This window comes from Babylonia areolata, chromosome 18 (assembly GCF_041734735.1).
Source record: "Babylonia areolata isolate BAREFJ2019XMU chromosome 18, ASM4173473v1, whole genome shotgun sequence".
NCBI classification, from domain to species: domain Eukaryota; kingdom Metazoa; phylum Mollusca; class Gastropoda; order Neogastropoda; family Buccinidae; genus Babylonia; species Babylonia areolata.
In genome coordinates, this window is record NC_134893.1 from 48,602,652 (window position 1) to 48,615,979 (window position 13,328).

At 37.0% G+C, this 13,328-nt stretch overlaps 1 protein-coding gene across 8 annotated transcripts in view; it reads right to left on the reverse strand.

The window, feature by feature from the left end:
• Positions 1-13,231, reverse strand: part of LOC143292866 (rho GTPase-activating protein 44-like) — a 48,817-nt gene extending 35,586 nt beyond the window's left edge. For all 8 annotated transcript variants that reach the window (XR_013056691.1, XM_076603509.1, XM_076603508.1 and 5 more), the window contains exons 1-4: positions 12,996-13,231; positions 3,796-3,940; positions 1,668-1,744; positions 1,129-1,240 (exon numbers count right to left, since the gene is read on the reverse strand). Coding sequence is in view for 7 of the 8 variants with exons in the window: in XM_076603509.1 (XP_076459624.1) it covers positions 1,129-1,240; positions 1,668-1,744; positions 3,796-3,940; positions 12,996-13,066 (405 nt within the window). In the remaining variant the exon portion in view is untranslated. The remainder of the gene's footprint in view (positions 1-1,128; positions 1,241-1,667; positions 1,745-3,795; positions 3,941-12,995) is intronic.
• Positions 13,232-13,328: the final 97 nt, after the last annotated feature.

The window sequence follows — 13,328 nt, forward strand, 5'->3', positions numbered from 1 at the left end:
CAGCTGCATAAAACAATTGGAAAAGTGTGACACCCTTGGTGGTATCTCCGTAGGCAAAGACTAATAACTGTACAAATTTTCATTCCTCTCAGTCCAATGGAAGTGGGTCATGGGAAATCTTTAATGAACATCCCTCATATAAGACAATGTAAGCACCTGAGCACATCAAACAGTCAATTTTTGAAGGCCGTGACATCACTGAATCTGATTTTAGACATATACATAAGAGTTGAATTCTAACAAGGTATATGCCAAAACTCAATCTGACCATGACCATATGATATTCTGGAATATGAAGCAACCCACTCAGAAATCATGAAAAAAAAGTCATAGGTCTTGCCGTCCTGAAACCATATTACATTTTTTAGCGTTCTAATCATAATATCACTGTGTGTGGTTGTTTTCTTTTGTTTCATATGCTTCTTTGGAGAATGAAAATAAGCAACAGTAAACAACTATTTTATACTACTAAAAAATAAATAAATGAAAACAAAAATAAAGTAATGAAACACAAGGGACTGCTTTAAATGTTACTTATCAACACCATTCTTCTCCACAGGCAAGTCCTTCAATGCAGTCTGTGAAAAAAACTGCATTAAAATGCATAAGCAAGGAGGTGAGGGGGCGGGGGGTAATTTTTCAACCAAAACCTTTAATATTCCCACCTGGGCTGACTATAGGAAAAGATCTTTCACAATGGTCATCATTGAACTGTTGTATCCAAATACAAATACAATACAAATTCCAATCTAACATCATGCCAAATTTTAATTATCATGGTTTTGAGAAAATATTCAACTATTTTCATTAGAAACCATGCTTTTTGAGACTGAAACTGTGATTCCTTCCTTGGCAAAATAAACAGAAGACCCTCTAAAACAAATAAGCACACAAAACTAAACAAGAAAAAAAATTAACTCACTTTTATTTCCAACAGAACTCTAAACTGTTTAGTTCCTTTGCTAGAATTTCATAGCTGTCACAAACCCTTCTTTTTCTGTGAAAGATAAAATAACATCTTCCACAAATGACCTGCAAAAAGAAAATACACCAATAAATAACTAAGTAACAAAACGAATAGGTAAAAAACAAAAACAAAAAACAGACAGACAACAAAACGAAACATACCTCAGCTATGGTTTGTAAGGGGGTAAGCACTTCTTTCTCAATCTCCAGTTCACAGCGCAACTCTTCCTTTGCTATTTCACTCTGACATTCTCCACACTGCTGACAGATGGTCCTGCAAAGATCAAAACAAAATGCGGTGAACATACTTCATCAGTACCAAAATCATTGAATGAAGAGATGGATAGACCGCATGAACAGAAAAAATTACCGTTTTGTCTTTGACTTGTGCAGAGCATAGTCATGATCAGAACCTTTTTCACTGCTTTGGAAAGCATTCTTTTGAGGCAACTGGACAGATTGGTAAAGCTACATGGTGTGTACTGCCAATGACTAAAATATTGTAAAATTAAGGAGACATGAGCTTTAACAAAACACACACACACACACATTTTTTTTTTTTTTTAATAAAGATAAAAAAATTTAAAAAGCACTATCTGTGTGATAATGACATAAAAGTAAATTTTCAGATCACATGTTCTTAACACCAGCAAAAAAGACAGAAAACAAGTATACAGGAAACAGAAGAACACACCACTTACCCCATTAAGGTGTCTGGCCCCAGGACTGCTGAAGATTCCATCAAGGCATGACTCAAACTGGTTTCAGGTAACTTTTTCTGTAACATTTCAAAACATACATTTCATGTTGACTGATATATACTGTTCCTAAAACTTCTCTGAAACTGTTTCTACTTTTCAAAGTCTTTTATTTGAAAAAAAAAACCACAAAAAAAATTTGTTGTTTTCAATTTGGAAACATTATTGTTATTGTTGACAATACATAACATTTTCTCTAGACGAAACAACCTTTCCTTGCTTGACAAGGCTAGCTTGGCCACCAGAAAGGTGTGTGTGTGTGTGTGTGTGTGTGTGTGTGTGTGTGTGTGTGTGTGTGTGTGTGTGTGTGTGTTGTGAGTGGTTTTTTTTTTTGTGTGTGTGTGTGTGTGTGTGTGTGTGTATCTGTGTGTGTGTGTGTGAGTGTGTTTGTGCTAATGAGTGTGTACACATGTGTGTGTGTGTGTGTGTGTGTGTGTGTGCATGTGCGCGTGTGCGTGTGAGTGCACGTGCATACATGTATCTGTGTGTGTATGCGTGTGTGTGTGTGTGTGCCCGCACATGTGCACATATGCATGTGTGGGTGCGTGTATCTTGTTTCCACTTCTACAACTGTATGAGTCTCACTGAGCAAGTATGAGTGATATGTGCATGAGTGTGTCTATCACTGTCATTAGTCATCAGTATTAGCTACATGATGCCCTGAATTATGACAGGCAGTGATATTAAAAACACCACCAATGTGACCCAGCAGCAGCGCAGGGTCAACTCCAGTGACTGGCCTCCCATTGACCTGACAGAGCTTCCTGTGAACAGCAGGCACTTGGACCATACAAAGTGACAAAATGAGACTGGGTGTGACTGAGTGTTGATAGTCTAGGAGTAGTGTGTGATGCCACTTAGAGGGCCAGAGAACAGGGCAGCAAAAATAAAAAATACCCCCACCCCCCACACCCCCCCACCAAAAACACCACCACCTAATCATACATTTCTATGTTTCACTTACAAAGCCTACAATCACTCCACACTTTGGTCTGTATTACGCATACAAAAGATATAATCATTGCATAAAGTGTGTTAATTTCTTTCTAGAAAAAAAAAAACCCAAAAAACCACTGCTAACCTCTTGCAATTTTTGTGTAATAGGTTAAGTATAGTTTGTTTTTTGTTGCCTATTTTGTGCCGTGTGCTAGTTGCACCCCACAATTTATTTTACTTTTTATTATATCACCAATGATAAACAGAAAATGGGCTGAATCACCCACGTTTAAACACTTAGAAACTTTTTCGTTTTGTTTTGTTTTGTTTTGTTTTTTTCCCCACTCTCTCTCTTTCTCTCTCTCTCTCTCTTTTTTCACCTCAGATGCATGCAGGTCATGGTGCACCTTCACTTATAAAAGTTAAGCGAGTGGGCTTTTTAAATGTGTGACTTATTTTTACCCAGTCTTTTATATTCTTTTATAATTATATATATGCCATTTTCTGGCATAAGTACAAGCTAGCTGTATCTGTGGTTCCATAACCTGCCAAATGCAGACATGGATCATGAGACCTTCAATGTTCTGTATGTTAATATCTTTTTCTTCTTTTTTTTCAACACATGAACAAGGATGAGGTACTGGAAGCTAAAAAAACAATCCCCCCCCCCACCCCCATTCGGTGCTGCTGGAATTTGAACCATGTACTTTTCAAGCTTTAATTTGCCATAACATTTTTATGCATTGGATTGCAACATGCATCAGTTTATGAGCCCCTAAATCATAACATATTCATAGCAACTTGTGTGTAGATCTAATTTAATCTAGATATTATGCACATAAGCATGGTAGGTATGCATATTACTTTCTGAGCTACCTCTATTTTGCAAGAAAAAATATTTTCTATGTGACAATTACAGTTTTCAATATCACAAAGTGCCAACATGAAAATCACATCAAGTGATATTTATGTCATAATTATTAAGTATGCATGTCAATTATACAGATACAACCTACACCCCCCACTCACCACCCCAAACACATACATACCACATACACTGACACACACATCCCACTCCTCCCACCACACACACACACACACGGACACACACACACACACACACCAATCCACCCACCAGCCTCTTCTCCCCATCTGTGCCAGGCGGAGCCTCCAACAGGGCAGTAACCTTCTTGACCAGGTTGTGGCTGACCTGCCGCACCATGTCCACCCGCTTCTCATTCTCCTGCTGGTCTTCCGTCAGCACCTCCGACTTCTCCGCCCTGTACCACAGCAGTCACCACACACTCAGTCACACCCACCTCCCTTCTGGCTTTAACCCCTTGACTGCTAAACCATGATGAAATGAAATCAGTTTGACATGAATTTATAGTGCAAGAAATAATTTTGTGTATTTTTACATAGCGTTTTTTTTTTTTTTTTTTTTTTTTTTTTTTTTTACCGAACAAAATTAATGCAATCCCATGAGGCAGAAATCCAAATAAAAAAAAAGGCAACCAACATCCTGACCTGTAACCTCAATCGTATCTCAGTTAACAGCCCACCAATGATGATAATATTCAGCAGCAGCAGTCGAAGGGTTAAATGAACGATGAAATAGATTCATATTGGGCACATGCAAATTTCCACACCCTTAAATGAATGAATGAAAAAGCTAGATTGATATAGGACACATAAAAATTTTCACACTCTTAAACAAATGAACAAACAAAATAGAATTATATAGGGCAAATAAAACTTAAATTTTCACACTCTTAAACAAATGAACAAGCAAAATAGAAATATATAGGGCACATAAAACTTTCCACACTCTTAAATAAGTGAATGAACGAACTTGATTCAAATAACGTGCATAAAAATTTCCAAGCTCTCAACTGAATGAATGAATGAATGAATGAATAAACTAGATTTATACAAGGCTCATAAAAATTTCCACACTCAAACTCTTTTACCACCAGGTTTCTGTGTGAAAAAACACTAACAAGCACCAAACTCAAAGCTCTCAATTACACAATTCAGTTTGCGTCAGAACAACAAGGTGGACTTGTTCATTTCACCTCAGTCAAGAGTAAGTCAATTTCCTATTTCCTATTACACTGGAAAGTGAGCAGTATGAGAGAGTTGGGTTTGAGGTATTGGGGATGGGGGAGGGGTGGGGGGGGCAAGGGGGGTGGAGGGATGGAGTTATATCACTGGCTGTTATACAATTGGTGTGTAGGTAATGTCAGTGCACAGCGTGAAGTTTCAGTTTCAGTAGCTCAAGGAGGCGTCACTGCATTCGGACAAATCCATATATGCTACACCACATCTGTCAAGCAGATGCCTGACCAGCAGTGTAACCCCATGCGCTTAGTCAGGCCTTGAGAAAAAAAAAGAAGAAGAAAAAAAAGAGTAAAATAAATAATAGATAAATACATAAAAAAAGAACTACTACTACTACTAATAATATGTTTAAGGTGCAAAAACTTGCTAAAGTCAACTATAAGTGTACCAAAAAAAAATAAATAAATAAATAAATAAATAATGTCAGGCACAGTGTGAAGATGCGTCTAAAAAAAAAAAAAAAAAAGATTTGAAAAAGAAAGAAAGAAAGAAGTAATTTTATTTTCAATGCAGTACAAATACATTTAACCCACAAGACATCAGAATCACATGCTGTGAAGAAACAGCTCAATCGTCAAGTTTTCAGAAATATGTAACGAGCTCCAATGACAGGTCACGTAAACAGCACTTCACTGCCCGAACATCTCTCACCAGTTTGGTTCTTCAACCTCACACACTGATAAGATGTTTGTAAACCATTACACTGCAAATTACCCTGACAGAGCACAAGTAACTGAGCTGCTGTCTCCCTTTTTGACCCTTTCCACTGCTTTTAAGAAAATGATATTTTCTTCATGTCAGTAACCATACTGTCAATATCTTTAAATGCATAACACACAAATTATATTATCATATCTTTCTTATCATAATGAAAACTGATGACATGGCTGCATGGAAGCTTCTTATCTGAACTGGCAGCTATTATCTGTGCTTCATTTGCAAAGAAAAAAAAAAGAAAAAAAAAAAGACATGATCAGATCAAATATAGGCAACTTTATCACCCTCTAGCTGACAGAGTATCAGTATGTGTTAACATTCACACACACAATTTCAAAATCTTTGATGAGCTTCTTTGAACACTGTTTGTACAGCTGCCTATCACTGAACTCAAAAGCATACTATAAGAATTATGTGTTTTCTTCAGCTTAACGTCTATTCACTGTAAGTGTTATTAGACGGAAAAGAGAAAAGAAGTGGATAAAGGAAAGGAATGCATGTGAATATTAGTGTAAGAAAGTGTTCATCTTATGTAGTAGAGGAAAAGTACATTATAAGATATTAAAGGTTAAAGAGATTGTGGTATGTAATGAATGAGGTGTTATAGGAAGGAGAATATATGTATGCATATCAACAAGCATTCACTTTCAAAAATGTAAATATAAATAGCGACATTAATTAGAATACATAACAGGAGGATACCAACTCGACTGGAGTTTAAAATTTCCGAAAACATTCTAAGCAATGAATAATCATTCAAAATCTTTTCAGTGGCTGATGGAATATTGGTAAACAAGCCATCAACAACATCTTTTGGAATTAACTGTTTTATGGTAGGACAATGAATGAGTAAATGGTTTACAGTTATTTGCTTACCGCACATACATGTTATATTTTTAGAAAATTTTGTACGAAAGGCATTCAAACAAATTCTGTACATTAGACTCATAATTTGTCTTGAATGTGCTGTTGGTGTAAAGTTTAGAAAATGTTTGGGATTCGCTGCCTTCTTTGTGTTTATACAATACTGGTAAAATTGATTTTTTTTTTTTTTTTTTGTTGTTTGTTGGTAATATTGATTACTTCAATCTATAAGAAATTTCTTAAATCAATTTCTAGATTTTCTATTTTCAATACTACTGAAGCATTCATGTAGATCTAACTGGATGTCAAGTTGTATTGCTCCTTCGAAATTATGTGCTGCTCTTCTGGCTGCTTGATCTACCCACTCATTAGAAGATATTCCACAGTGCGAAGGTACCCAACAGAAAGTTATGTTAATGCCCTGTTTTGACAATTGATGAATAATATGTTTGATTTCCACTGTCATCTCAATTCGCTTCTTTGAGTTTGGAGATTCTACAGTTTGTAACACTGACTTCGAGTCTACACCTAATAAAATCCCACATACAGTTTCTGGAATGTCTGAAATATAATTAAGAATTGTGTGTGTGTGTGTGTGTGTGTGTGTGTGTGTGTGTGTGTGTGTGTGTGTGTGTGCGTGTGTGAGTGAGTGTGTGTGTGTCCCCTTGAATATGCATGGCTCTGTGTGTATGCATGTGTGCATATATATGTGCATATATTTATGAGTTTGTGTGTGTGTGTGTGTGCATATGACCGCACATGCATATGTATGTGTGTGTGCATATGCATATATGTGAATGTGGGTTCAAATGTGACTAAGTGTACACTGGTGTCCTGTCACATGTGTGTGTATATGTCTATTATGCATTCAACATTTGTTCATATCTGTCTTCATCACTTTTTCTCACTTGAAAATAATATTGTCAGATGGGTTTTTGTGTGTGTGTGTGTGTGTGGGGGGGGGGGGGGTTGTTGTTGTTTTTTGTTTTTGTTTTTTTGTTTTTTTTGTTTTGTTTTGTGTTTTTTTGTTTCTGTTTTTGTTTTTTTGTTTTGTTTTGTTTTTCACTAAAATGAGTAAATCTAATACTTTAACAGACAGATCCATACAATCCACTTCTTTCTGACTTATCCTGCCCAAACTCCTTGCCTTTTAACATCCCTGATGCAACCACAGGCTTTTAACATAAAGAGTAATATTTTGATCTGGACAAGTACTTAAAGTTCAGTTTCAGTTTTCACTTTCTAGGAGGCGTAAAAGCATGCAGACTGATCCATATACATGCTACATCACATCTGCTTTAAAAAATGATATTGTAAAGAAAATGTATTATATATATAACTGAAATGAAATTGGATCAGTATTAGACTACATTATTTAGCAAATGCATTTTTTTCCTGAAAGTAATAGATTACTCACATGTTAAGACAAACACCACGAAATTCTCCATTCAATTCCTACAAAATATTTCTTATTCACAGAAACCAAGCTAATCTAAAGCATTATGAACAATATGGGTCTGTATGTATATGTGTTCATCTAAACACCTGAAAAGTTCACACAGGAAATGCACATATATATCCCAATGACTGTCTGCCACAGACAGGATTTCTAAAAGCAAAAAACTGTTTGTTTTTCAGTGCCACCTGGGCTGTCTTGGCACAGTTCCAGACACATTGGTACTTGCCAGAACCTCAGGCACTTCATTAAAAGATGCTTGGACTGCTCTCTCTCTCTCTCTCTCTCTCTCTCTCTCTCTCTCTCTTTCAAATCTAGCTTTGCATTTTTTGAACCATCTGTTTGGAACTTTCTTCCTTCATTCATTAAGATGTGCAATTCATTACATTCCTTCAAATCAAGCATACAAAAACTTCTGCTCCACAAACAATAGGCCCACAAAGCAAATTTTTTTACCAGCTAAAAAGACAGAAAATCATGCTTTTTGTGAAATTTGTACCTATACATTTACATGCAGTGAATTTATTTTATTTCTACCTTTGTGCTTTAATGTTTTTACTTGTTCACCTGTTAATTGGATGTTATTACCTGTAACATCTGCATCAACTAATTAATCACTTTTGTATATGCACAATGCTAAAGTTGTGTTTCTCTGTTCCCTTTATGTCCGCTATATGTTTCTCACTTCGGTCAAGTTTCTATATGTGCATAAGTGTGCGTGTGTGTGTGTGTGTGTGTGTGTGTGTGTGTGTGTGTGTTGGGTGGAGAGAGTGTGCGCATGTGTATGGATATGAATGTGTGAATGCATTCGTTTTATTACTTTTTATGATGTTAATGATGATGATGGTGATTATTGTTCATTGTAGTAGCAGTAGATGTAGCAGTGTTAACAAAATGATTATTGTTGTGTCATTATCATGTTGTTATTGTTATTGTTGTCACAAGGACAGATTGGAAGACTGGGTGATGCCTAAAATCTTTATCCTTGAGAAATAAAGTTTTTGAATCTTTGAATCTCTCTCTCTCTAAAATTTCTGGATTAGACATACAACATGCATGTACTCACCCCTCACACACACACACACACACACACACACACACACACACACACACACACACACACACACACTTGTATGCATATCATATCAGCAGCACTGACAGGAATATTACGAGGAAATAAATTTGTTTGGTCTCTTGAGATGTGTGTGTGTGTGTGTGTGTGTGTGTGTGTGTGTATGTGTGTGTGTGTGTGTGTTTGTCCCTGTTTGCCTGTCTGTCTGCCAGTCTGTCTGTCTGTGTACACACATGTGCACTCATGTGTGTGCATACATATATATGTGTGTGTGTGTGTGTGTGTGTGTGTGTGTGTGTGTGTGTGTGTGTGTGTGTGTAAACTTCATGCTTGGACGAGTGCACACATGCATGTATGCATAATAAATTTACATGTGTGTGCATGTGTGCATGCATGTGCCCTGCTTCTGAGTCACTGTGTCTTTAATTTTATTCTTGTACCATTTATCTGTGTCAGTGCTTGCAAGTGTGCCTGTAAACACAGAGCATGTAATTGTAAAGGTGCTGAGGTTGAGAATGACAAAAGGATCCCATAGACAATGTTACATGGCATGCAGCCAACACTGTTACAGTTGAAAGAACCTGAGCTCTGACTATCACATACACAACACAACACAACACACACACACCGACACACACACACACACACACACACACCTACACACACACACACACACACACCTCAAGAGAACACCTTTTTTTTCTACATTAGAAACTTATCTCCAAAGTTATTCACTTCTTTTTTCCAACCCTTTTTTCTAAATTAGAAAGAGAATTAGAATCTAATGCAGTGATTTACTTCAAATTCAATGAAGAATGAAAAAAAACACACAACCAAATAAAAAAAAGCACTGTGGAAGAAATTGAAGCGCATAAATCCATACATTACAATAGACAGTGTTTCATAGTTCCTTTCAATACTTTAACGTCACTTCATATTTTGATGATATAACACAACAAATAACTCATTTCCTCTCTATCTTCTCTTTTCCGCCTCTCTTATACATGTATCATGTTTATTTAAAGTTTCTTGGGCAAGATGTGTTTAATATACATGCCCTATGTAGCATATTTGAATGTTCTATTAGTGCGGTCTCAGGAATAACAGTAATTCCTACAGCAATCTAGCACACTTGATGTTGATTACAGCCATTCACGGTTATAGTGCTGACATTTTGATTAATGCCACAGTTTTCCATCCATCCCCTTGACAATGATGAGTACTTACAAAAATACTTCCAACATACTAACATTACTGACATATCAAAAGGGGTGGTGGTGGTGGTTAGTTGAATGACTTCCTCTTTAGGGTCTCTGTGGACTGATTCATACTGTATATCAAATTATCATAATTCTGACACCTCCAGTCCAAGCCATAGTCTGCAACAACTGCAACAGACCTACAGTCAGGATTGTACAGCCACAGGAAAGCCTGTATCAGATCCAGAGGTCTTCTTCTTCTTCTTCTTCTTCTGCGTTCACTCGTATGCACACGAGTGGGCTTTTACGTGTATGACCGTTTTTACCCCGCCATGTAGGCAGCCATACTCCGTTTTCGGGGGTGTGCATGCTAGGTATGTTCTTGTTTCCATAACCCACCGAACGCTGACATGGATTACAGGATCTTTAACGTGTGTATTTGATCTTCTGCTTGCATATACACACGAAGGGGGTTCAGGCACTAGCAGGTCTGCACATATGTTGACCTGGGAGATCGTAAAAATCTCCACCCTTCACCCAGATCCGGAGGTCAACCTACCCAGTTCAGATATGAAGAACCAGCCATCATTATTCACAACATATTGGAATTCTGTAGAACTCTATACCCAAACGTAAAACACAGAACTTAGTGAGTGTACTTTTGGTGGGGGTGAGAGAGAGAGAGAGAGCTCAAAATTCAGAAAGTTTAATGTATATCAGCCTTGGGCCACAATACAATTTCAGAGAGAGAGACAGTGCGTGCATGCATGCGTATGTGCATGTGTGTGTGTGTGTTTAGGTCAGTCAGTCTGCCTGTGTGCATAAAATGTGAGTCTCCATCAGTCCATGCAATTTGTGAGAGCATATGTCTGTCTCTGTTTGTGAGACAAGAGAGTGCACTGACAAACATGCAGTTACATGCATGCTAGTGTGGGGTTTCAGGGACAAGCTTGAGTGGAAGTTTGAAAAATGATTAAGACATGCTAAAGAACATACAATAGACTTAACTTAGCTTACTTTTACTTAGCTACCTTGTCTCACTTTTTAACATCAGTGCAGATGAACTGGCCCTTGGGCCTCAAACATCTACAACGTCAAGGTCAAGGTCAAATATGTATGTCAGAAAGTGATCTTTCCAACTGTTCAATAGTTTCTGTGCCCTGAAACTAGCAACATCTGTTCCGAAGTACCTTCTCACCTTGGCTCAGTCTAGCATGTAAAATTCAAAGTGCACAACCATCAAAAGAAAGAGTCACTATGATCCTTCCCAGCTGCCACATTTACTCCAACTGCTTTAGTCAGGAGAATCCTAAAGCCACCCAAGCAGTAAATACCACTGAAGAGTAAAGGTCTCTGTTTCCCAGTCCTTCACTGAATCATCAGTCACTGTCACAAATTTCTTTTTATTTGCTGTAGCTGAGGCTTCCTGCTGACCTTTAATTCAAGAGAGAGAAAAAATCACTGACTTACAGCAACAGAACTTTTGAAAAGCAGCAACTGAACAACTGATGTCTTGACATTAAAGAAAGTTTCTTTTATCTCATTTTACTATTTTTAGTCACAAAAGAATAGTATGCTCCTATGTGGGGCACTGTATCATTTATTAAGCTACATTAACAATGATATTAATATTTACATTATTTTACACAGTTAAACAATACTTTTGTAAGGCTGTGAAAATCGAGCAAACCTGAGCTGTAAATTCTCTGAGTTAAAGGTGATTTTGTTGAAATTAAAGACTAATAAAATTTAGTACATGGCTACCATCACTTTAAATTTGGTAATGGAGCAGGACCACTTAACTACATGTACACATTTGTAAACAAATCAAGAGAAACTGGCACATTGGCTGCTTACAAAGTTGGAAAGGTTTTATGTATTATTTGGAGTGGATCTGAAGCTAAAACGGTTTTGGACAAGGGTTAAAAAATCCAGAAAGTGAGATTAAAAACATAATACAATTCAACATCTGATGTCACTCTTCAATGAGCTGAATTTATTATGCTCCAAAGTTTACTCATGATCAAAAACAAAGTGAAAAACTACCATAAACTACCAAGTATATTTTTTAAAACATGTTTTTAATTTCCATTTTATAACACATAGACAACTGACATAAATATGAATTATATACAAGAAAGGGGGAAAAGGCAAAACAGACGAAAGCATGATGAAAGCAAACTAAAGATGAAAATAAAACATAACATATATATATAGTATTTTAAGCAAAACAACTGTGTATAAATAAATACCATCTATTTATTATTGTTTATATAGATGTGTGAGAACGGGGGTGCTAAAAGGAATGGGATATGGGGAGGAGAGGGGACAAGATAAGGATCACCTCACATACAAAAATGAAATGAAAAAACTGTTTATTTTTATGCCAGTGTTGCTTTTCTTTTTACTCAACAAACATTGAAAGGCTGGTCTAAAAGACTTTTTTCCCCATAGCAATCAATCTGATCCTAGACAGTACGTCTTACTTTGTAGTAAAGTCCAGTTGGCAATAAACTGCACTCTGATCGATTCGCGTTCATTTTGAAAGTATCTCGTAATCCTCTTTTTCATTGGGCCTTTTTCTTTTTCCGTTAAGTAACCTTCCACCTCCACTGTTTTTTGTTTTTGCTTTCCTTTCCAACAACCCAGTCTGTCAAACTAGGAAACTCTAGTGACAAAAATCTTTATTCAGCACAATCAACTGATGCGATTTACGTCAATAATGACAGTGACGAAGGGGTGTGGCTGTGGAGACAAGTTCACCTGATTCGGCGTCCTTGACATGCACTTACATATCGGGCATTATTCTTTACAGTTTGTAAAATAAACACCAGAAACAACACTGATCTCTAGCAGATTCACTGTAATTTGAATAAACAAACAATGCCAAAGTGGTAACAACCTACCTTCCCAAATTCTGGTCGGCGATCTGTTTCACGCGCAAGAAGTTCTTGCGCAGGTTTTCCTTCTTCCACATCTTGGAGACAGAATAAAAATCTATACCGATGCCATCATTAACACGAAGAGGAAAAACAACACAAACGGGCAAAATGCCGAATAAAACAGTCGCTTCCTACTTCGGCAGTGTCAATCGCTTTAGCAGCAGACACATCTGACGAGGAAGTCGTCATTCGACTGTCAAGGCGATCTCTAACACTAAGTACTGACGAACAGTGCTGGCGATATTGGCTAACCAAAACTTATTTGGATGAAAACAGTTTCTACCTTTTCTGTCTTTT